Source organism: Mobula hypostoma, chromosome 2, assembly GCF_963921235.1.
Source record: "Mobula hypostoma chromosome 2, sMobHyp1.1, whole genome shotgun sequence".
NCBI lineage: Eukaryota > Metazoa > Chordata > Chondrichthyes > Myliobatiformes > Myliobatidae > Mobula > Mobula hypostoma.
Window position 1 is genome coordinate 110,434,447 of NC_086098.1, and position 24,889 is coordinate 110,459,335.

Consider the following 24,889-nt stretch of genomic DNA (forward strand, 5'->3'; position numbering starts at 1 on the left):
TGACTACACGATTAAGTCAGACATTTTGCCTTCAATAGTAACCGGGCTACCTGACTTCCCAATCATACAGACAGCACTTTAGGAATATGAAGGACCTTCAACAACATTTGAAACGATCTGCACCAAAATCCCGAGATAATCACACCAAGATAAATATCCACTACGTTCCTCACTGTGAAAATGATGTTAGAAAGTGAACAATAAGCCAAGGCTTTTTTGACTCAAACCTAGAAGGAGCGAGGCAGCAGGCGGATGGAAATGGCAACGGTTACAAGTTCTGCAAATCACATGACACCCTGACATGAAAGTGTAGGACTGTCCTTCATTGTCACTGGAGCTTGCAATACTGGGGAATACAGTGGATTCTGGTTAATTGCCCATCAGTTAACCGGGGCAGTCACTTATTTGGGACAACTTTTAAAGAACTGTTGTCAGCAAACAGTTTCTAACTAACAGCAGTTTATTTATTTACTGAGATACAGCGTGGAATAGGCCCTTCAAGCCACGCTGCCCAGCAATTCCCTGATTTAATCCGAGCTTAATCATGGGACAATTTACAATGACCAATCAACACAGCAAACAGTACATCTTTTGGACTGTGGGAGGAAACCAGAGTACCCAGAGGAAACCCACACGGTCACAGGGAGAATGTACAAATTCCTTACAGGCAGCAGCGGGATTTGAACCTGGGTTGCCTGTACTGTAACCACTACACTATTGTTCAGCCCATTTGCATGGCCATTAGACACCACAGCATGCTTACAGTGAACAATTTTTAAATAGTGTCAGTAGTGTGTGTTTGTATTCAAAAAGCAGTGATTTTTGTCACTTACAGTTGGTGAGAAATAATCATATGGACAATGCTTTGCTCACTGTGGTTTCACGCATTTGGGCTTGGAGATGCCAGAAATGCCCGGAGTGAAAATGAAACAATTTCACTACAAAGAATTTGAAGGTATCGAGAATCATCTCGAATGTTACAATGAAAAAGATGATTTGAAGGATGCAATCATTGAAAGCATTGTATGAAGGGAGTTCATTATCTGCACTAGGTGTCTGCACTGATTTTGTTCATTTACAGTCAATGAAAAGAACACAGTAGTGTACACTGGATGAATTCCTCTGTTGATAACTATTAGAAACTAATATACAGTTTTATAGTACTGTAGTAGCATTAGTAGTGTTCTAATTTGTTCTCTATTGTATTTAAATACATAATTTGTTACTCAGTTAAACAGCAGTTGGTCTTTTTTTTGACCTTTTTGACTATTTCAATTGGGCTAAAATGTATTGGTCCCGAAGTGTCCCAATTAACCAGAATTCACTGTATTTTCAACACAAGGCCATCGACTGTCCAAAAGGTGGCTTCTTCCACATTCACAAGGACAATAGGATTAGTATTAAACGCTGGCCTTGACATCAAAACCCACATCATGAGAATTGATAATATCTGCCCTCCTCTAATACTGGCCGCTTGATCATCCATGAAGTTAAGACACTCTACCACTGATGGTTGATGAGACTATCAATGCCAAGAACCTAACAAAAGGCATTTCTTGACTAAGCCATTCCAAGCTTTCTGCTTTATTTTTCTTCTTTAAGACTCTCTTTTAAATTAATCTCTTTGACCATGATTTTAGTCATCAACACAGCACTGGATGTCATCTTACTGTCAAATTTTGTTAAACATCTTGGGGTGACTTACTTCATTCAATTATCCAGATAAATAAAAGTTGTTCCTGTAAGTGTATCAAATTACAGAAGAGCATGCCAACAAGCTCTACTTCATTAGGAGCTTGAGAAGATTTGATATGTCACCGAAAACTCTTGCAAATTTCTATAGGTGTATGTTGGACAGCATTTTGGCAGGTTGCATCATAGGCTATTATAGAGGCTTCAATGCACAGGATTGCAAGAGGCTGATGAGGGTTGTAGACTCCCCACCATCAAGGATATAGTCAAGATACTTCAAGGTGTCTCAAGAAGGCAGCATCCATTACTAAGGACCCTCACCATCTCGGACATACCCTTTTCTTGTTACTACCATTAGAAGATCCATATTCAATGATTCAGAAACAGTTTCTTCTCCTCTGCCATCAGATTCCTAACTGGTCCATGAACACTACCTCATTATTCCCTTATTTGCATTCTGTACTTATTTGGTAATTTATAGTAAGTTTACGTCTTTGCATTGTACTGCTGCTGCAAAACAACAAATTTCATGTATATAAGACAGTGAAAATAAGCCCGATTCTGATTTTCACAAATTCTTTAACTGGCCCGAAGAAAATCTATAGTATCATTGTTAGCATAGTTCGATAGAATATAGTCATAGCACAGAATAAATATTTAATTAATATATTATAAACTTATTAGTGATGTATTAGACAGGAGAGCAACAGGTTTATTTCCATTCAAAATATATAGTTATTCTGCCAACAACGTTATTTGGCAATTGCTTTTGTTTGTTGCCAGATATTATTAGATATAAAAGCAGAAATTCAGAACGAAGAAGCACTGCACTCTGAGTACACACTGACACACACATGCACTGTACCATAATCTGTCATACTTGTCGCAGATGAGGGGGTACTACAACCCAGCAACCAGTCTGCAGTGTTTAAAATAGTCATGGTATCTCCTGAAGAGGAAAAGTCAGAATTATGTTTAGTTGGAGGCTTTAATATATATATAATTGACAGTATGCTAATAAATTTATGCAATCATAAACAAAAGATGGTGGAGGGGTTGAATAAATAGTTTTTAGTAATGTATCGGTTAAATGACAGCTATTTGGTGCTTGAGTTACCTAGAGAAAACCAAAAACTGCCAGTAAAACAAGTCTGAGATATTTTACTTGCCAAGCATTTTAATGGTGCCAATATAAGAAGTGTAAGTGACAAACATACAATTAATGAGATACATTTATAAAGATAGCTGAGCAATTATGGAAAATGAATATGGCTGATATCAAGCATAGCAAGCCCATGTCATTGTAAATCCCCTGCAGTCTGCACATTCATTAGTACAAGAAAGGTTTACATTAGTTAAATAAATAGCTCTGTGTAGTTCAGCAAAGCCACAGAAATTATTTAAACCACATCTAAGTAAGATATCAAAGTAACAGTATGCTTCCCCTTGGAAAGTCAATCACTACAGAATCCTTGCCCTTGGTTTTTCTTGGCCATAGTGCATCTGAGTGAATCCAATAAATATGTTTGGAAACAACCTTCTTTTGCCTTTGGCAATTTGGCAAACAACATGACAAAATCTACACGACGAATAAGCTGAACAGCAACTCTAGGGACGATCACTTAATAGTCATAAGAAACAAATCATCGAAGCCCTTAGTAAATTCAGATCCTGGCAATTTTGGATAATAGATTGATTTCTTACAAAACTAGATAATTAAAAAAAGACAAATCAGAATTAAATTCAAAAAGACAGCTGGCCCATAATGCCTCAAATACACCCACGCCTGGGGCAATCTTCATCCAGTTCACTTCCAGTACTGTTGAAGAAGATTTCAGATGTGCTTTTTTAATAATGCAGTATGAGTAGCTATACCAGGTTTGCCTGAAATAATCTCCAGCTGCATTATGTGCACAATGAAATATCAATATATCGGTGGATGCAACCAGTTAACATTTTACCCAGTAACAGTACTGATTGGTAGGAATTTATTATCCCATTTATTACAATGTAACAGGAAATTAGAAAGACCCCCAAGGATCAAAGATAAACAAATTTTTAAGAAAAAGGAAAATGTAATTAAAACACATAAATCACAGTTCTAAGTCCCATGTCACACCTGCTTCAGTAAATTCTTCTCATTGAGAAACAAAATAATGGTAATAAGACCAGGAAATGGCAAGAGGATTGAATTACAATGACATGAGAGTTCATATAATTTATAATAGAACTGTCAGATTTGGTGCTTTTCTAATACCAAATCCTGCAGGCAAGAGCACTCATGTTTTCTAGATGAGCAAAACAGAAACGAAAGACAAAAGGGAGAGGGGTTTTGGGGGGGGAGAGGGGGGGAGGGGGAGAGAGGAGGGAGTGAGGGGGAGAGGGGGAGAAGGAAGAGAGAGAGAGGGAAGAAAGAGAGGGAGCAAGAGGCATTGGAGAGTGCATTTGGAGAGAGGGGAGAGAGGGAGGGAGTGGAGAGTGGGGAGAGACTGGTGTGACAATGAGGGGGGAGAGTGACAGTGGGGGGAAGTCTGAGGGGGAGAGTGAGAAGGGAGAGAGGGTGTCGAGTGTGTGAGAGAGGGGGAACATGAATTGAGTGGTGAGTGAGAGGGAGAGAGAGTAGAGGGGAGGAGAGTGAGAGTGAGAGAGATTATTCTGACAGCATGACTCAGTGTTAAACAGATATAAGCAAATCTTTGTGACTATCTGTTGTCCAAATTTATCTTTGAAGAAACCAGGAATTTTATGGGCAAAGTTTACAAATTTATTTCATAAATAATAGTGAATTATTAAGTGGTAACTAACTAGAGGGCTTGCAGAAATATCAAATAAACAAACAAGGAAAATAATATAATTGTCAGTTGGATATCAATAGTTATGAAAAATTTCTGTCTATGTATGATCTGCCTAAACCCGTTTTGACAAATCAGATAGCTTTTTGTGCTGTTTATCTTAAGGCAGGATTTTGTCTACATTCTCACAGTAAAAAATTATATATTGGCTATGGAAGAGACTGGGACTACTGATTTTGAAAGCTGCTACATCGATGCTCATCAGTTAACTTTCAAAGCGTGCATATATTCATAATGGCAACACTAAGTCTATTTGGGTAATGGACAGCCAAAGATTGTCCACGTACTGTATGTGCAAGAGTTCAAAAAGTGGATGGTTCAGAAGAGGGGAATACATCTTACTCAAAAAATGGTTTTTAAAAAAATGGTTAGAGATATAGGCAATTTGGCTCACTGTGTCATTGTCAGGTAATAAATCTCTGATTTATTCACCCTCCTCAGAATGCCATGGGTAGCTTAGTCATTGAGCACATTCACGACTGAGATGAATAGATATCTGATGCTAAGCAATCAGCGCAAACGAAGATTGTGCTGGGAAGGAGACTCATGATACAGATCACCATTACTGAATAATAGAGCAGGTTTAAACTGGACAGTATAGTCCTGCTTCTTTAATTTGAATTCAGCCTCATTATCTATTATTCTTATAGAAAGGAAATGCACATTTGTAAATTATGCCCAATGTTGCTTATTGTTCCAGAGCTGTTTACATTCTCTCAGGAAATAGCACTATATTGTAAATAGACCAGTGAGTTGCATTCACTGATAGAGTGATCACTACTGCAGGAATTTCCTGACTGATGGTTCTCCATTGGGCTCATTTCAGAAATATGATACACTGTTATTATTTACCTGCCTGCAATGGATGCTTACAGTATTATGTTAAATAATGGTAGGGTGAAAAAGGAAATGTGTACATATTGTTTGACAATATTAGCATTTAAAAATAATTTTTAACAGTGACAATACTTTTGAACTTATTCCCAAGGGGTACTATAAAATAGGAATGTTGCAATATTTGGAGTAATATTTATTTCTGCCTATAAAATCGTAAATGAACAAAAGGCATTTCAACATTAAAATTCCAATTATGTTTGTACTTTAGTTTTTATTTTAAAACATCTTAATGCATTGGTATTTGTTAATAATGTTGTGCTGGGAAACTGCAGGGCACAGTGGAAAACATTTTGCACTAACCAGAATAGATGAGGTGATAATCTCCTCTCTGATGCCTGTGAAGAACTTTAAGTGAAATGTTCAGAGAAACTCATACTCCGAGACAGTCAGTCAGTCATGCAATATTTGCACACTGGAACAGCAAGGTGTTTGCGGTCTGGCTGATCCATACTCAAAGCATTGCTTCATAAGAACCAGAATAGGGCATTCAGGCACAAACCTTTGAATCATCAGTAAGATTGTGGCTGGTCTTCATCTCAACTCTACTTTTTCCTTGTTCTTAATATACTTGGCTAACAGAAATATATTGATTTGAAATTATTTGGCATGCATCAACTACTTTTTGTCAGTAATAAACACACATTTCTACCACACTTTGTGAATAATATTCCCAACCTTTCTCCTGAAAGTCCTTGTTTGTCCTGGGCTTCTGAACAATGGAAAACAATTCTCCCAATCTATCCTATCATGCCGTTTCAGATTCTTAAGAGCATTAGTTAAATCCCTTTTTTTATGTTCCATTAATTACAAGCCAAACTCATGAAATCATAATGTACTTCTTACAGCCCTGGCAACACTCTTGTGACTGCACTCACTCTTTTCATGGCCAATGTGTCCTTCCTGCACCGCACTGAGAAACAAACATATTTTAGATGTGATCCAACCAGGGCTTTGCATGGCCTTGGATTGTTTTTTTTTCCCTCTCTGATTATAGCCAAATGTAAAGGCTAACATTACCTTTAATTATTGCTGGACTCCTGCATTGCTTTGTATCTCCACTGTTCAAAGGTTGTTAACATTTAAATAGTTATTTTAGCTCATGAGTAAATGATGTCCAATTTATTTTCACATAATAATCACAGTTCAAAATTACTTTATAGATTGCATAACACTTTTGGAATATCCTGAAATTATGAAAAGTGTTATATGAATGAATATCTCTGTGTCTTCATGTAATTTCTACATCAACTACTGTACTGTTAACTTCTATATTGCTGAATGACTGGATTTTTAATGTGTTAACTATTACTAGTCCTGTCCTTTGAGTCAAGCGCCCTCACACCTACCTCCAAATGACTCAACAACATTCTAACTAGATCAATATTATCATGATCTTTAATGTTAGTTCCCAGTCTTTTTAGTGCAGTCTTATGGAATGCCTTCCAGAAGTTAAATTAAAATACATCTATTACTTCTGTAGAAACTCCAAGTACAGCAGGATTTTCTCTTTACAAATATATGCAGTTTCTTTCTGTCCAGCTCAAATTTCTCTAAGTGCTTAGCCATTCCACTCTTAGTAATTGATTCCAAAAATTTCCCCATAGAGATGTTAGACTAAATGGTGTTTAATTTCCTGGTCACTCTCATTCTTATCTTCATTCAATTAATGCAGTTGCATTTAGCATTATCTAATCTAAAGGGAAAATTCCTGAATTGATGAAAGTTTGAAAGTTCTAGTGAAAGCAGCTGTAATTGTCTCAGCTACTTCCTTTAAGTCCATGCCTTGGGAATTTGTGAGAATTTAGGACTATTGTTTTTTTCTAATATTGTTTTCTTGCTTATATCATGTTCAGAGAGTTTCAACTCTTGTTCATTCTTTGTTTTCTGGAACAAGTACTTAATCCTTTTGCTCTCTTGTTATGACAGGTAAAGCCCTCCCCACCATTGAGCACATCTACAGGGAGCACTTTTGTAAGAAAGCAGTATCCATCATTAAAGACCCTCACCAACCAGGCCATGCTCTCTTCTCAGTGCTGCCATCAGGAAGGAGGTACAGCAGCCTCAGGACCCACGCCACCAGGTTCAGGAATAGTTATCATCCCTCAGCTATCAGGCTCTTGAACCAGTAGAGATAACTTCACTTGCTCCATCACTGAACAGCTCCCACAGCCTATGGACTCAATTTCAAGGACTCTTCATCTCATGTTCTCTATATTAATTGTCTTACTTATTTATCTTCTTGTATTTGCACTGTTGGTTGTTTGTCTATCCTGTTGGGTTTGGTCTTTCACTGTTTCTATTGTGTTTCTTCTATTTACTGTGAATGCCCACAAGGAAATGAATCTCACAGTTGAATATGGTGACATATATGTGAAAATAAATTTGCATTGATCTTTGAACTTTAAAAATTGCTACTAAACAAATTTTCTAATTTGTAGCATAACAATTTGTTTTTATTTCAATATTTGCCACACCTGTTTTAAAAGCCCTTCTTTAACAAGTGTAAAAACGAGCTCCCTAAGATACCCCACATACTTTCCCTTCTTTATTCTCCCTTAGTGCTCACTGTATTTTCTTCCTTCTTTTGTTCCTTCTGTCTCTCTCACTTTCTGGATTCAAATTATACATTTCTCCTTTTAAAACCTAACGGTGAATTTGACCATATTATGATCACTGTTAAGGTCTCGATCAATCATACTATTAGCTAATTCTGGCTCATTAAGTTAACAATTCTGGTTTATCTTGCCCCTTGTTGTTTTAGAATACAGTAATTAAGTTCACTGTCTGAAAGACTTTACCCACACTGCTATTCAAATCTAAATGAAAACTAAGGAATCCTCTGTTAAAGCAACCCAGCTTCTGCTACAAACTTCCCTGGTCTCTGAAAAAATACATTTTACTACTTTATTCCTGCTTTCAGAATACTTGTGAATGTTTCAGAATCCACTTTTAAAACCCATTTCACAATTATAACCATAGGTCCTTTATTGAGCAACTTGGAGAATAGTATGATTCTCACAGAAGATATTCCCTGTCTAAGGCACCCTTCATCATTCAATGAACTATCAGTAATTTTTAAACATGAATGCAAGAAGATGTTTCAAATGAGAAAGTCTATGTAGTCACCTCTGTCTCCTATTAACATGGATTCCAAAATAAAGATCCAGTGGGATAAAATTCTCAATGAATAAAAACAAATATTTTAAAAATACACACAGAGTGCTGGAGGAACTCAGCTTTCCAGGCAGCATCTATGGAAGGGAATAAACAGTTGAAATTTCGGGATGAGACCCTTCATCGGGTTCTGATGTCCTTCATCAGGATCCTTCACGAGGACTAAATGAATAAACAATATCTACCTTTGGAGATTTTTTGTTTTTGTGTGTCTTGGAGTTCCAGCTAATTTACTAGGGCCATCGATTTTGCCTGTGACAATCCTTTCTTGGGAGGACAGTTCAAACACATATTATCTTTCACACTGCTTCTTGGCAACATCAACCAAAGATGTCAACAGAGTTCACTGCACAGTAATCACTCATTTTTTTTTAAAATCAATGCCTTCCCTCCAACGCTACTTCTACATTTTCACACTGTATATCTTTCAGCTCATGTGAGTGACATTCAGTTTTTGCCAGATGGTACTGGGCAGACAAAAGCAAGTTCTTTAATACCTCCCTTTAGTGCACACTATCTCAAGAAAATTGAGATTATTTGCCAATTTTTCTCAGTCTATAACACTATGAAGTCCGTGTTACAAATCACCTACTTCAACATCTGTTATATTATCAGTTTTAACTCTTGACTCATGCCATCTGTATCTGAAATCCTTAGTCATGTCCTGGTACATTCACATTCAATAACTCCAGTACGCTCTTGTCCCTCTCCCTCTCAACTTCAGTTCACATGAAACTTAATTGCCTATATCACTTCTTACAGTAGTCCTACTTACCTATAACTTCTGGTTTTACTGAGAGGGAAACACAACTAATCTCCTAGTTCCTAGTTCCCATTGCCTCCAATCAAATTTCTGATTGTGATTGCACACACCATACTTAACCTTGAATCTCCAAAGACACACAAGGTCTACTTGTCCCACAGCCTTCTGTAGGACATCTAATTCCCTGAATCCAATATTTTATGCATTCCCCTCCCTTCTCCCTTCATTGCCTTAGCTTCAACAGTTTTGATTTCATATTCTGGAAGTCCCACTTTGGCTCTCTATCTGCTTTTCCTCAAAATCGACATCATCATTCCTGTTTCTCTTCTTTGGTTTGTTTATTTTGTCTGAATTGGTTTCTTTGAATCTCCTCAAGCTGCTTACCTACATTATATTTGTGAGTTATATGTAGGCTAAGGTGATAATCCTTTCTTTATGTAGACAGGTTTATGCAACATTTTCTTCTTTGGGATTTGTATGTACATTTTGGTTGCTATTCAGAGCACAAACCAGCAATTTCCTTTCCTTATCTATTTATAAAACCTTTCTAAAGTCCAGTCATTATGTCTCTTTTATTTCGCCTTTCTATAGACACCACTTGCAAGTTTCATTCCAAGCCACACACGACACCAGCTTTTAAACCCTCTGCATTACCTTCATTATCACTAAGTCTAAATCATGGAATTCCAAACCTGATAGAAGTGTGGGGGAGTTTTCATTAATAGTACTATATATTGCATGTAGATTTAAAGATATCCAAAAATTTGGTAGCCTTACCAGTGACACTATTGCAGGATCATTCTGAAAACCAAAAATACATCCCTCTACTTTGTTGTCATGCACAAAGCTTCTCCTCTCACTTTAATCCATATTTCCAATAACAAATGCAAAGATTTCATGGATAATTGTGCTACTAAGATTCAGACTATGTGGTCTCCTGCTATGTTGTTTTCTTTTAAATATATAATGTTAATCCCAGACTAAAACTTCAATCTTTTTCTCATTTATTCCTTTAGGATCCCTTTGAATTTAATGTGAAACTCTGCTGCCTCAATCATATTCCCACTAAACCACCACTTATCAAACTTACCATATTGGCCATTATGATAGCTGACATTGTCAATGTTACTTCAGTAGTTCTTACCACTTTGGGGCAAATTTTGATTCTTTCGTGTTTGCAAGTTACCTCCTCACTTTTTTCTGTTCAAAGTCCTTGAGTGCTATATCCCCCAAAATCTGTGTCCTTCCCATGTAAAACTCTTTGTTACACCACCCACTGCAGCCCTGAAGCAACTTGATCAGTTACTAATGACATCTTATGAGATGGGGCAAAGGTAAAATCATCCTTTTTCATTCAGTTTTAATGAATGCTCATCAGCCCGAGAAATTAGTTTCGTTTCCCTCTCTGTAAAGTCTCCCTGACCTGCTGAGTATTTCCAGCTGTTTCTATTTCAGCTTCTTAACTGCATTTTTCCTATTGTAATCTATTCATTCCCTTGATCTGTCTGTGTCTGTGACATGTTTGGATACACCATTCTTCACCAGTTACTCCACTGTCATTCAGCTGTATAGAGCATACTCAGCCGGTTCTATCCTTATTCATCCAGTCATAGCCCCAGAGTCACTCGATCGGCTTCTCCACCCTCAGCTGTACTGTTTACTCCGATGTCTCACAAAGACCTATCATTAACACTTCGTGAAGCAAGCTAATTTTCTTTGACATCTACAGATCACTCCTAGCATTTGGTTCCATTTTTTTCAAGTTAGGGATGATTATCCAGAAGATCAAGTCATGAATCCATTGCAATTTGTTGTGATGTTTTTCCTACGTTCTCCTGTTATGGAAATAACAAACAGATTTGCTAAGTGCTTACAAGGTATAACAGGAGAAGGTGGGAAAACTTCTCTAAATTAGTTATAGGACTGTAGTAACAAGTGAATAACCTTGATAGCAGAAGGCAGTAAAAGACAATTAAAATTTTTACAGGCAAAGAAAAATTATCAATAAATATTCTGCCAAACAAAAATAAGAAAAATCTGGGGAAGTTTGTCTCATATATGAAAAGTTCAGTTCAGAAAATGCACATCAAAAATAACCTAACTCAAAGCAGTCTTGTTCACCCATTTTGAAATACAGAAATGTTTCTTTTGTTCTCTTGTTCAAGTAGCCACTGGAAATTATGAGAGTAAACCGGGTATAAACAGTTTATTGCTAAATAATCTCAACAAGTAGTAGCTCTGCCCTTCAGCTGGAGTGCACATACAAGAAAAAGAAGTGAAACACCAAGTCTAAAGGAAAACCCTTCTAATTGATCCTTGATACTATATTTGATACTACATTCTGTATTATTTTGTACAAACCCCATTTCCAGAAAAGTTGGGATATTTTCCAAAATGCAATAAAAACAAAAATCTGTGATATGTTAATTCACGTGAACCTTTATTTAACTGACAAAAGTACAAAGAAAAGATTTCCAATAGTTTTACTGACCAATTTAATTGTATTTTGTAAACATACACAAATTTAGAATTTGATGGCTGCAACACACTCAACAAAAGTTGGGACAGAGGCATGTTTACCATTGTGTTACATCACCCTTCCTTTTAATAACACTTCTTAATCATTTTGGAACTGAGGATACTAATTGTAGTAGATTTGCAATTGGAAATTTTGTCCATTCTTGCTTGATATAAGACTTCAGCTGCTCAACAGTCTGTGGTCTCTGTTGTCTGATTCTCTTCTTCATGATGCGCCATACATTTTCAATAGGAGATAGATCTGGACTGGCAGCAGGCCAGTCAAGCACATGCACTCTGTGTCTACAAAGCCACGCTGTTGTAGCCCGTGCAGAATGCGGTCTGGCATTGTCCTGCTGAAATAAGCAAGGACGTCCCGGGAAGAGACGTCGCCTTGATGGCAACATATGTCTCTCTAAAATCCTAATATACACCTCAGAGTCAATGGTACCTTCACATACATGCAACTCACCCATGCCGTGGGCACTGAGGCACCCCTATACCATCACAGATGCTGGCTTTTGCTCCTTTCGCTGATAACAATCTGGATGGTTGTTTTCATCTTTGGCACGGAGAACTTGACGCCTGTTTTTTCCGAAAACTAGCTGAAATGTGGACTCATCTGATCACAGCACACTATTCCACAGTCTTTCGGTCCATCTGAGATGAGCTCAGGCCCAGAGAACTCGCCAACGTTTCTGCATAGAGTTGATGTATGGCTTCCTCCTTGCGTAGTACAGTTTCAAGTTGCATTTCTGGATGCAGCGACGGACTGTGTTGAGTGACAGTGGTTTTCCGAAGTACTCCCGAGCCCAGGTGGCTATAATTATCAGAGTAGCATGACGGTTTCTTAAGCAGTGCCGCCTGAGGGCTCGAAGATCACGCGCATTCAACAGTGGTTTCCGACTTTGCCCTTTACGCACCGAGATGTCTCTGAATTCTCTGAATCTTTTCACAATATTATGTACTGTAGATGTTGAAAGACCTAAATTCTCTGCAACCTTGCGTTGAGAAATGTTCCTTTTGAACTGACTAACAATTCGCTCACGAATTTTGGCACAAAGGGGTGAGCCACGACCCATCCTTGCTTGTAAAGACTGAGCCTTTGATGGACGTTACTTTTATATCCAGTCATGATACCTCACCTGCTACCAATTAACCTCCTTAATGTGGAGTCTTCCAAACTGGTGTTACTTGAATATTCTGTGCACTTTTCAATCTTATTTTAACTCTGTCCCAACTTCTGTTGAGTGTGTCGCAGCCATCAAATTCTAAATTTGTGTATATTTACAAAATACAATTAAGTTGGTTGGTAAAGCTATTGAAAATCTTTTCTTTGTACTTTTGTCAGTTAAATAAAAGTTCACTTGAATTAACATATCACAGATTTTCGTTTTTATTGCATTTTCGAAAATATCCCAACTTTTCTGGAAATGGGGTTTATAGTAAGCTGTTTGGACCCATATTACTACCATACTTTTCAGTGCCTATTTGGACTCTTTAAACAAGAATGACCATGCCACAAGTGAATGTGTAATAACAGATACATTACAAGTGTTCTGTTTTGTGAGGGAGACCTTAATGCATCTCCTTCCCTAAATTTGGGAGGGGAACTGCTTTCATGACTCTAATTTGCATCAGTGATGATCCTTAATTTATGTTTTCAGTGGTTGTATTTTTCAATTTTTTTAAACTAAAACTTAACTTTCAATAGACTTCTCAGTTGAGAAAAATGTCAAAGCAAAAAGCAGCACCAAGAGCAGTCCAGACAGGCCAGTATCACTATCATTAGCTTGAATTTCCAGATTTCTGGTCAGGGAGTATTTCCAAATATGCCACATGATATGATTTACATTTGTAAGTTTTCAACAATTGTACCCATGTTGTTAACTGCCAGGAGATACAGATATTTCTGCAACATGTCAACAACATGTAGTATATCAAAAGATAGGATGTTTTATTCATAAAATAGTAATAGACTACAGATACATTTTATAATTATGATCACATATGATTGCATTTATTTAGTAGCATGTACTGATTTTTATAATATATGTTTAAAATATTTAAAGCAAAAGGCTGACAGTTCTGTATTTTTGAAAAAGCCACATTCGAAGAACCTTCATATCACCTTAGGAAAGTGGAAGACAATTCTTTCTCTTGATCATTGAAAAAGAGAAGAAACAATGATAAAATTTAAAATAACATTGCAGAATATAAACAAGACTGGGAAGTGTGGAAAAGACATTTGCCACAACTCACCTGCTGTTCCATTTGATATTATTGAAGTGTTACTCAGGCTGGCCTTGTCCAGTTTTGAGCCAGCTGAAGTATCACTGCTGTTCACTCGACTGTGAGGACTTGCTAGGTCCTGCATTTCCATAGACCTGCCAGGACATGAACATTTCTTACATCATAGTTGTGAGTAAAATATTCAATATTACAACATACCTCTTAAAAAACATGTTGATCACTACTGCGCAGCAATTAAGGACTGTGAAAGCATAATTGGGATCATTGACTGAGTTTTTAGGTCACTGGATTTATTTTGTTCAAGGAAAAGAACAGAGTTATTTGGCAGGTTAATATTTCCTGATGTGTCTAATTGTGGCAGGACCTTGTTAAGAAACCACTGTGTTGGCCACGATACATTTTCTGCTCCTTTTACTGTATCACATTTCATTTATGCAGTGACTGTAAGAGAATTCTGTATTGCAGTGGTTTCAAATGAAAGAATCGATTTCCACTCAAAATTACGTCACGCTGATGTCCTTGATATGCTCTTGAAAAGGGCAGGTTGACTATTAGCAGTCAAAAGAAAGATTTTTTTTACCATGACAAACATCACGAACCAAGATTCATTCAAAATCAGCTCCTGTGTCTGAGATTAAAAAACAGGGGAACTTTTTATTGTTTTCTTTAAAGACCTTGAAATGACCACAATCCAGTATGTATGCAATTTTCTTTCAAGCCCCTCTAAAACAAAAATCAACATCTCACTGGAAATAATAAACTATGATAGAATTTACAACCTTGGTAGATCTGTGCTTTAGGAGTCAAGTGTAAAGTCAGGTACATCTTTAGAATCACTAAGGTCAGTACTGTTCAGTCTAGTTTCCACATATGCAGAGTTAAGTGGTCAGGAGTTCGATATGAACCTGCTATATTTTTGCATAATTGTCTTGTTATTAAATGTGGCACAAATGAAGTCTTTTGTCTGGAGAGGCTGGGAAGCTGATACAGGGATTTGCAGTAAAGAAATTACATCAGGTTTTAATATTTTTCATCAATTACCAAAGGACACAGCTCAAATTACTTCTGCAAGGTCATCTACTATGCAAATTACAAATTAAAGTTTATAGATTGCAATTTATTTTCTAGCCAATAAATAAATAGCAACAAATCTGGGGCAATTTTATGAGTCAATGTCTAATCTCCTCCAGGATAGACTGGAAAATAACAGATCCATGTGGCATATGATTCACAGAACACTAGATCAACAAGTGATGGTACCTCTACATCCGCATGAAACACTGAACAGAAAATGTCTATTCCTACACCTCCATTCTTTTAGATAACCAAAAATATGCAACCAGCTTATGCAATGGAGGAACTGCAAGAGATAGTGATGATGAAAATATACCACCACTAAACTTGACACTCTCAGTTATCACCTCAAACGCAGGCACTCCAGAGGAAGGCACTGCACTGATAATTGGGCAGTCCTGTTTGATTACACATAATTTTTGACTAACTTTGTATTGTGGTGGAGCGCTTTTTGTGAGCCAGATAGGAGAAGATGAAAATTCTTTACACATCTGCATGTGTAGTTTGATGACTCAAAATGCTCATCTTTTAGTAAGTACCTCCACCCAGCGTTGAGGGCTTATATATCTTCTGCTCCTTCCCGATTTAGGGATAGGCTGCTTTTCTTTATTCTTCGTCATCACCTCACCAGCTTTAAGGAATATTGATTATTTCACCACAGAAAGGTAGTGTAGAGTACAATAAAGCAAAATTCGTCTGGAAAATTGCTGTATATACTGCACAATGGGCTAAACTTTCCTGGGCAATGGGAAATTGTTCCCTGTTACTCTCAGCATTGTTTCAAAGGGAAATTAAGTAGTTCTGCAGTGCAGTCACTTTTGTAATATGGGGAAATGTGGTAGCCAGTTTGCATGAAGCAAGATTTTAACAGCAACATTGATGTTGGCTGAAGGATACGTATCAGTCAGTACCTGCTCCTCTTTGCAATGTTGCCATTAAACTAAGGGGAGCAAGTGAATCTTGATCAATTACCTCATCATGTTGGGCTCTGCCCCTGCAGGCCAGTTCATCTCTCAATATTGGATGTGGACTTGAAGCTACCACCTTCTGCCTTAGAAACAGCAATACTGCCAAACGAGAGGTTCCTGAAGAGCCTGTGACCTCGAATGCACATGGTTTGTTTACTATCATATTTGCTGTCTATCTGTGGATATCTTACTGGAATCATAAATCATCAGGGCTATTATCACAAGATCAATAATTCTGAAAGAAAAATGCTGGACCAGCATAATGAAGATGGTGGCCTGGAAACTGGTTCCTCCACCCCTAATTTTATGTGCAGAAGGTGGTTTTATTTGGGGTAGTAATCACATCTGCATGAAACCAGGTGAAGTTAGAAAAAGTATCCCAGGTGTGATTTTCTTTTGCAAGGCTAACATTTGTCCATTATCAATTGCCCACCCAACAACGATAGAGGCTTTACATTTCCTCTACTACTAGCAGAAATTGGATCTTTCAGGGCCACTCTACAACCTTCAGTATCTACAGACAGAAAAACGGGGAGATTGGAAATGAAGAAGAATACACATATCAGATCATTTTCCACCCTCACTTGTCAAGGGTCTGCATTATAGATCAATTTATGCCTGCTTTACTGATTAGTACCTTTTTGTTTGAACCATTTCTATCTTGCATGCTGAGAGCTTTTGTCCCTTGATCAGTTGCAACCCACAATGGTTTGGGCTCATTGGTGGAAAAGGGGTTAATCAGGCCAGACCATCTTGTGAAGATTACCTCAACACACTAGGGATTACTGTGTCCTTCTCACTCGTGATTTCCTTCACCTCTTACTTGGATGGGGAGAGGGGCAGAATGCTATACTGTACCTTTGTACATCCTACTGTGCGGCAAAATGGTCTATATTGTGGTAGAAATGAACAATTTAAAGATAGAAATTCTACTCATTTGCAAAGTTTACAAGCAACTCTGTTCAAAAAATCCACTTGGCACACAGCACATCATGTCAGTAATAAGCACAAAGGGATAGTGATTCAATATGAATCAATCCAAGAGTCACAGAGTCCCATATCAAAATCCAACGTTCCCAGGAGCTATCATGCCAATAATCATTAGAGTAGCAGAGGCAATGACAAGCATATTGAGCATTTGTTTTCTCTTGCTTAACAAAGCTTTCAATTTCTTGCATGCAGTTTTACAGTCTGCTTGGATAAAAATTGATATTATTATACAGTCAATAATTGTTACCTTTTAAATTACAATTCACAATGCAAGTAAGATTCAACATGATGCTAGAATAATTTATTGAATAACATGCGAGGTTTAACAAAGTTGTCGATTTAAGAGAATGTGTACTGCAGTGTCACTTCACTTAGTAACCCTAAATTATATTGGCAGATGAAGCAACAAGTCTATACACACAGATTATTTAAACTTTATATTTATATTCATATAATGAAAGGGAGCAGTAGTATTTCATATTTATATGCTTTGACCAGCTAGTTTATTGTAGATGGGTGTGTGGTTCCTCCCACATTCTACAGTACCAGAGAGTAGCTCAATTGGTCATTGTAAATTGTCATGTGTTTAGGCCAGAGTTAAAAAGGTAGATTGCTGGGCAGTGGGGCTTGGTGGGACAGAAGGGCCTGTTCTCCACTGTATTTCTAAATAAATAAATAATGATGCTTAAATACACTTTGGTTCTATTTTGTCTCCCGTGTAACTTCTTAGTCATAGTCATAGTCACAGTCATACTTTATCGATCCCGGGGGAAATTGGTTTTTTTAAGAAAAAATTTTCAGCGCTAAAAAAACAAGTAAAACTCTCTCCACCAGCATGTTAGAGAGGGTGCAGCTTCAACGTGTTACTGTGAGAAAAAATACAACAAATAACTAAGTTAAAAAGTTTAAAAGTAAGAAACTACGGAGCAACTGTAACAGGCACAACCGGCGCATGTGCACTTTCATTCTGAACCGCTATACAGAGACTGGAGACAGAGAAAATTCCTCTTAAATGCAATTCTGGTCTGCACCTACAATTATAACACCCTGAGTGGAAATCATAACTTTAGGTGTCTTACTTGGAGTATTTTGTAATGGAGGACCCGTTTCCCACAATTGTTGCATGGCCACGTAACCCAAACTTTGGGCATTGCAACTGTGAGGGAACTGAGAAATGGTAACTTTGCTATTTTCTGCAATGCTCCCTTATTTTGGCTACTAAATATTAACAAAGTTAGTTATTAACATTAAATTTAATATTTCTGTCATTTGTTAAACCTTCTAAACGCAATTTTATAAAAAGTGTATACCATATAACACTCCCATTGGTATGAAGTTAATTCAACAAAAAAAACAATCATAAACAATGGCACTCTACAATATAAATGTTCAATGCTGCTGATATCATAATGGTAAAACTTTCATTATTGTGTCAGTAGCAAAATGCTGCCCAGGAACATGAGCTGAGTACATACTAAGTATACTGACCTGTTTCTTTATAGTTATCACCAACACAAAAATGATCAAGAAATGAATTAAAATATAACATCCAAAACAAAAGCAAATGTTGAACAGAGGTTTATAGTTTGTGGTTTCTGAATTCACAACTTAGTGGTTAATTACATTAAAAATAGCTGTACTGTTACAAGATTTTAAAAAAATTATAAGTTTATTGTTGCTTGAAACTGGATGCCCAGACTTGGTCATTATTCCTTAGTTTTAGTTAAGTGACTTTACATTGCATGCAAGCTACAAAAGGAACAGTATTGCAGACGAGCTTGGTTGGCCAGTTTCTCATAATAGTACTGGTTAAATCCTATAATGCAATCTTGCCCTGTGGCAAAATTGGCAATTACTATTACTAATTTTGCAAATAAAATAACAAAAGTAATTGTTAAATTAATATAATGGTTTGTATGAGCGGAAATAAAACCACATTAAAAAATATCATCCCCAGGAGCACTTCACATGAAAGTGATTTTAAATGGGTTTGAAGCAGTTCAACGAGCCAGAAATTTTGTGTTCAGCAGGGATCTGTTCTGAGACCCCTGCTCTTTGTGATTTTTATAAATGACTTAGATGAGGAAGTGGAAGGGTGAGTTAGTAACTTTGAGATGACACAAATGTTGGTGGTGTTGTGGATACTGTAGAAAGTAGGTTACAATGGGGTGTAGAGCTGGGCTGAGAAGTGGCAAATGGAGTTCAATATGGAAAACTGTGATGTGATACACTTTCTAAGGTTGAACTTGAAGGCAGGGTACAAGGTTATTGGGAGGAGTCTTAGTGGTGTGGAAGAACAAAAGGATCTTGGGGTCCAAACCATAGATCCTTCAAATTTGCCATGCAAGTTGACAGAGTGGTTAAGAAGGTGCATGGTGGTGTTGGCCCTCATTAGTCAGAGGATTGAGTTCGAGAGCTTTGAGGTAATGTTGCGACATATAAAAAAAACTCCAGTTAGGCCACACTTGAAGTATTGTTTTCAGTTCTGGTTGCCTCATTATAGGATGTGGAAGGTTTAAAGATCGTGCAGAGGAGATTTACCAGATTGCTGCCTAGATAAAAAAAAGCATATTTTATGAGGAAAGATTGAGTGAGCTAGGCTTTTTCTCTTTGGAGTGAAGGAGGATGACAGGTAACTTCATAGAGATGTATAAGATGATAAGAGGCACAGATACAGTGGATGGCCAGCGCTTTTTCCCTGGGTGGCAATGGCTAATATGAAAAGGCATAATTTTAATGTGATTGATTGGAGGACAGATGGTAATTTTTTTAATACAGAGGTAGGTGGATGGAATGCACTGTCAGGGGTGGTGGTAGAGGCAGAGACAATAGGGAGATTTAAATGACCTCTTAAATAGGTACATGGATGCAGGAATAATGAAGGGCCATGTGAGAGAAAAGGGAATGGATTAATCCTGTAGTAGGTTAAAACACTCAAAGCTGCTGTGTAGGTTGACTTTGTGGTTAAGAAGGCATACAATGCATTGGCCTTCATCAGCTGTGGGATTGAGTTCAAGAGCCGAGAGGTAATATTACAGTGAAGAAGGTGCAAGACAGGTATATTTCAAAGGAGAAGAAATTTTCGAGTGGAAAAAGGATGCAACCGTGGCTGACAAGAGAAGTCAAAGCCAAAGTTAAAGCAAAGGAGGGGGCATACAAGGAAGCAAAAATGAGTGGGAAGACAGAGGATTGGGAAGTTTTTAAAAGCTTACAAAAGGAAACTAAGAAGGTCATTAAGAGGGAAAAGATTGACTATGAAAGGAAGCTAGCAAATAATATCAAAGACGATACTAAAAGCTCTTTCAAGTATATAAAGACTGAAAGCCCGGTGAGAGTAAATATAAGACCGATAGAAAATGATGCTGGAGAAACTGTAATGGGAGATAAGGAGGTGGCAGAGGAACTGAATGAGTATTTTGCATCAGTCTTCACTGAGGAAGACATCAGCAGTATACCTGACACTCAAGGATGGCAGGGAAGAGAAGTGTGCGCAGTCAGAATTACCACAGAGGAAGTACTCAGGAAGCTGAATAGTCTAAAGGTAGATAAATCACCCGGACCAGATGGAATGCACCCACGTGTTCTGAAGGAAGTAGCTGTGGAGATTGCGGAGGCATTAGCAATGATCTTTCAAAAGTCGATAGATTCTGGCATGGTCCCGGAGGACTGGAAGATTGCAAATGTGACTCCGCTATTTAAGAAGGGGGCAAGGAAGCAAAAAGGAAACTATAGACCTGTTAGCTTGACATCGGTGGTTGGGAAGCTGTTGGAGTCGATTGTCAAGGATAAGGTTACAGAGTACCTGGAGGCATATGACAAGATAGGCAGAACTCAGCATGGATTCCTTAAAGGAAAATCCTGCCTGACAAACCTATTACAATTTTTTGAGGAAATTACAAGTAGGCTAGACAAGGGAGATGCAGTGGATGTTGTATATTTGGATTTTCAGAAGGCCTTTGACAAGGTGCCGCACATGAGGCTACTTAACAAGATAAGAGTCCATGGAATTATGGGAAAGTTACATACATGGATAGAGCGTTGGCTGATTTGCAGGAAACAGAGTGGGAATAAAGGGATCCTATTCTGGTTGGCTGCTGTTTACCAGTGGCGTTCCACAGGGGTCCGTGTTGGGGCCGCTTCTTTTTACACTGTACATCAACGATTTGGATTATGGAATAGATGACTGTGGTGAAGTTTGCTGACGATACGAAGATAGGTGGAGGGGCTGGTAGTGCTGAGGAAACAGAGAGTCTGCAGAGAGACTTGGATAGATTGAAAGAATGGGAAAAGAAGTGGCAAATGAAATACAATGTTGGAAAGTGTATGGTTATGCACTTTGGCAGAAGAAATAAACAGGCAGACTATTACTTAAATGGGGAGAGAATTCAAAGTTCTGAGATGCAACGGGACTTGGGAGTCCTCGTACAGGATACCGTTAAGGTTAACCTCCAGGTTGAGTCGGTGGTGAAGAAGGCGAATGCAATGTTGGCATTCATTTCTAGAGGAATAGAGTATAGGAGCAGGATGTGATGTTGAGGCTCTATAAGGTGCTGGTGAGACCTCACTTGGAGTACTGTGGGCAGTTTTGGTTTCCTTATTTAAGAAAGGATGTGCTGACGTTGGAGAGGGTACAGAGAAGATTCACTAGAATGATTCCAGGAATGAGAGGGTTAACATATGAGGAACGTTTATCCGCTCTTGGACTGTATTCCTTAGAATTTAGAAGAATGAGGAGAGACCTCATAGAAACATTTCGAATGTTGAAAGGCATGGACAGAGTGGATGTGGCAAAGTTGTTCCCATGATGGGGGAGTCTAGTATGAGAGGGCATGACTTAAGGATTGAAGGGCACCCATTCAGAACAGAAATGCGAAGAAATTTTTTTAGCCAGAGGGTGGTGAATCTATGGAATTTGTTGCCACGGGCGGCAGTGGAGGCCAAGTCATTGAGTGTATTTAAGGTGGAAACTGATAGGTATCTGAGTAGCCAGGGCATGAAAGGTTATGGTGAGAAGGCGAGGGAGTGGGATTAAATGGGAGAATGGATCAGCTCATGATAAAATGGCGGAGCAGACTCAATGGGCCAAATAGCCGACCTCTGCTCCTTTGTCTTATGGTCTTATAGAGTACCCCGGTCAGACCCCACTTGGAGTACTGTGCTCAGTTCTGGTCACCTCACTACAGGAAGAATGTGGAAACTATAGCAAGGGTGCACAGAGATTTACAAGGATTTTGCCTGGACTGGGGACCATGCCTTATGAAAATAGGTTGAGCGAATTTGGTCTTTTTTCTCTTGGAGTGGCAGAGGATGAGCGGTGACCTGATAGAGGCATATAAAAGAGGCATTGATCGTGTGGATAGTCAGAGGCTTTTTCTGAGGGTTAAAGTGGCTATCATGAGAGGTCACAGTTTTAAGGTGCTTGGAAGTAGGTACAGAGGAGATGTCAGGGGTAAGTTTTTTTTTTACGCAGAGAGTGGTGAGTGCGTGGAATAGGCTGCCAGTGATGATGGTGGAGGCAGATATGATAGGGTTTTTTAAGAGACTCCTGGATAGGTACATGGAGCTTAGAAAAATAGAGGGCTATGTGTAACCCTAGGTAATTCCCAAGGTAAGTTCATGTTTGGCACAGCACTGTGGGCCAAAGGGCCTGTATTGTTCTATGTTCTATGATTAGAGCACATTTTATCAAATATAAACATTTGTCTGCTCATATTGACGAATGTCAGGCAGACTATTATTTAGATGGGGAGAGAAATCAAAATGCAGAGATGCAAAAAGACTTGGGAGTCCTTGTGTAAGATACCCTAAAGATTAACCTGCAGGTTGAGTCAGTTGTGAAGAAGGTGAATGAAATGTTGGCATTCATTTCTGGGGGTATAGAATATAAGAGCCAGGATGTGATGTTGGAACTCTATAAGGCACTCATGAGACTGCACTTGGAGTATTGTGTGCAGTTTTGGGCTCCTTATTTTAGAAAGGATATCTTGATGTTGGAGAGGGTTCAGAGAAGATTCACAAGAATGATTCCAGGAATGAAAAGGTTATCATATGAGGAACATCTCGCAGCTCTTGGGCTGTATTTCCTGGAGTTCAGGAGAATGAGGGGGGATCTCATAGAAACATTTTGAATGTTAGAAGGCCTGAACAGATTAGGTATGGCAAAGTTATTTCCCATGGTAGGGGATTCTAGGACAAGAGGGCACGACTTCAGGATTGAAGGACGTCCTCTTAGAACTGAGATGCAGAGAAATTACTTTAGTCAGAGGGTCGTAAATCTGTGGAATTTGTTGCCACGAGTGGCCGTGGAGGCCAAGTCATTGGGTGTGTTTAAGGTAGAGATAGATAGGTTCTTGATTAGCCAGGGCATCAAAGGGTATGGAGTGAAAGTAGGGGAGTAGGGATGAGTGAATGAAGTGGATCAGCCCATGATTGAATAGCGGAACAGACTTGACAGGCTGAATAGCCTACTTCTGCTCCTAAATCTCATGGTCTTATGGTTTTATTCAATCTAAATGCAGACTTTTTGGGCAAAAGGTACTATCAATCATTTGTCTTGTGTTTTTTACTTAATAAAAATATCTTGCTGTATAAATTCTAGACAGTGATCAAATTTTTTTAACATCTCAGAAGCCCAGTGATATGATGTTACAGTAAAACTGATTTGTATTTTCATTTTGTTGTATGCTTCGCTTAATGGATCAATTTAGGGATGGTTTAGTTATTTGTGCTCTGGTTTATTGCTGATTATGGTTGGCATTCCAAAGGTTAAAACAGTATGAAAATATCCATCTCACAGAAATGCAATAATCTGCAACACACAGCCCATTAAAATGACCCTGCTGCATCTTTCCAGTATCTTCATCTATTTTCAAATGCACTTAGGTAACCAGAGAAGGGCAGATATGTGGCTGAGGTCTGATAAATGAACTGGTTTGCTTGGATCAGGACTTCTGTAGAGTGCTTAAACAAAAATAGTCAATCAGTAATATTAATACCTCAAAACATTTAGTCACTACCATGCAAGTGAATCTAAATTTAAACAGCTTATTATGGTATATCTGAAGAGCTAGTTGTGTATAAAAGTAGATTTGAAATATGTTGAGAAGACTAAACTGATTGCATGGTGCAATGCAAACCCAAATATCTCACCAATACTTGTTCTTAGAGTTATAGAGTCAGAGAGGAACACAGCACAGAAACACGTCCTTTGGCCCACGTAGCCCATGCCGAAACCATTTAAATTGCCTTCTCCCACTGACCTGCACTGGGACCATCGCCCTCCATATCCCTACTCTCCATGTACCTATCCAAACTTCTCTCAAATGTTGAAATTGAGCTTGCTTGGACCACTTGCACAGGCAGCTCATTACACACTCTCACAACCCTCGGAGTAAGAAGTTTCCCCTCATGTTCCCCTTAAACCTCTCACCTCTCACCCTTAACCCATGTCCTCTGGTTGTAGTTCCATCCAAGCTCATTGGAAAAATTGCATTTGCTCTCTCTACGCCCCTCATAATTTTGTATACTTCCATCAAATCTTCTCCCAATCTTCTATGTTCTAAAGAATACAGACCTAACTTATTCAAGCATTCCTTATGACTCGGGGTCCTCCAGACCCGACAGCATCCTTGTAAATTTTTCTGCACTCTTTCAACCTTGTTTACATCTTTCCTGAAGGTAGGTGACCAAAACTTTAGACAATACTCCAA

The 24,889-nt window shown here is 38.2% G+C and overlaps 1 protein-coding gene across 14 annotated transcripts in view; it reads right to left on the reverse strand.

The window, feature by feature from the left end:
* The window catches only part of eya4 (EYA transcriptional coactivator and phosphatase 4), a 457,308-nt gene that overhangs the window by 156,446 nt on the left and 275,973 nt on the right, over window positions 1-24,889 (reverse strand). For 7 of the 14 annotated variants that reach the window (XM_063040401.1, XM_063040395.1, XM_063040397.1 and 4 more), the window contains 2 exons: window positions 14,158-14,282; window positions 2,573-2,641 (listed from right to left, as the gene is read on the reverse strand). The exons of 2 other annotated variants lie outside the window; for them this stretch is intronic. In XM_063040401.1, coding sequence (XP_062896471.1) covers window positions 2,573-2,641; window positions 14,158-14,282 — 194 coding nt within the window. The remainder of the gene's footprint in view (window positions 1-2,572; window positions 2,642-14,157; window positions 14,283-24,889) is intronic. 5 more of the 14 variants (XM_063040405.1, XM_063040409.1, XM_063040403.1 and 2 more) reach the window with 1 other exon arrangement.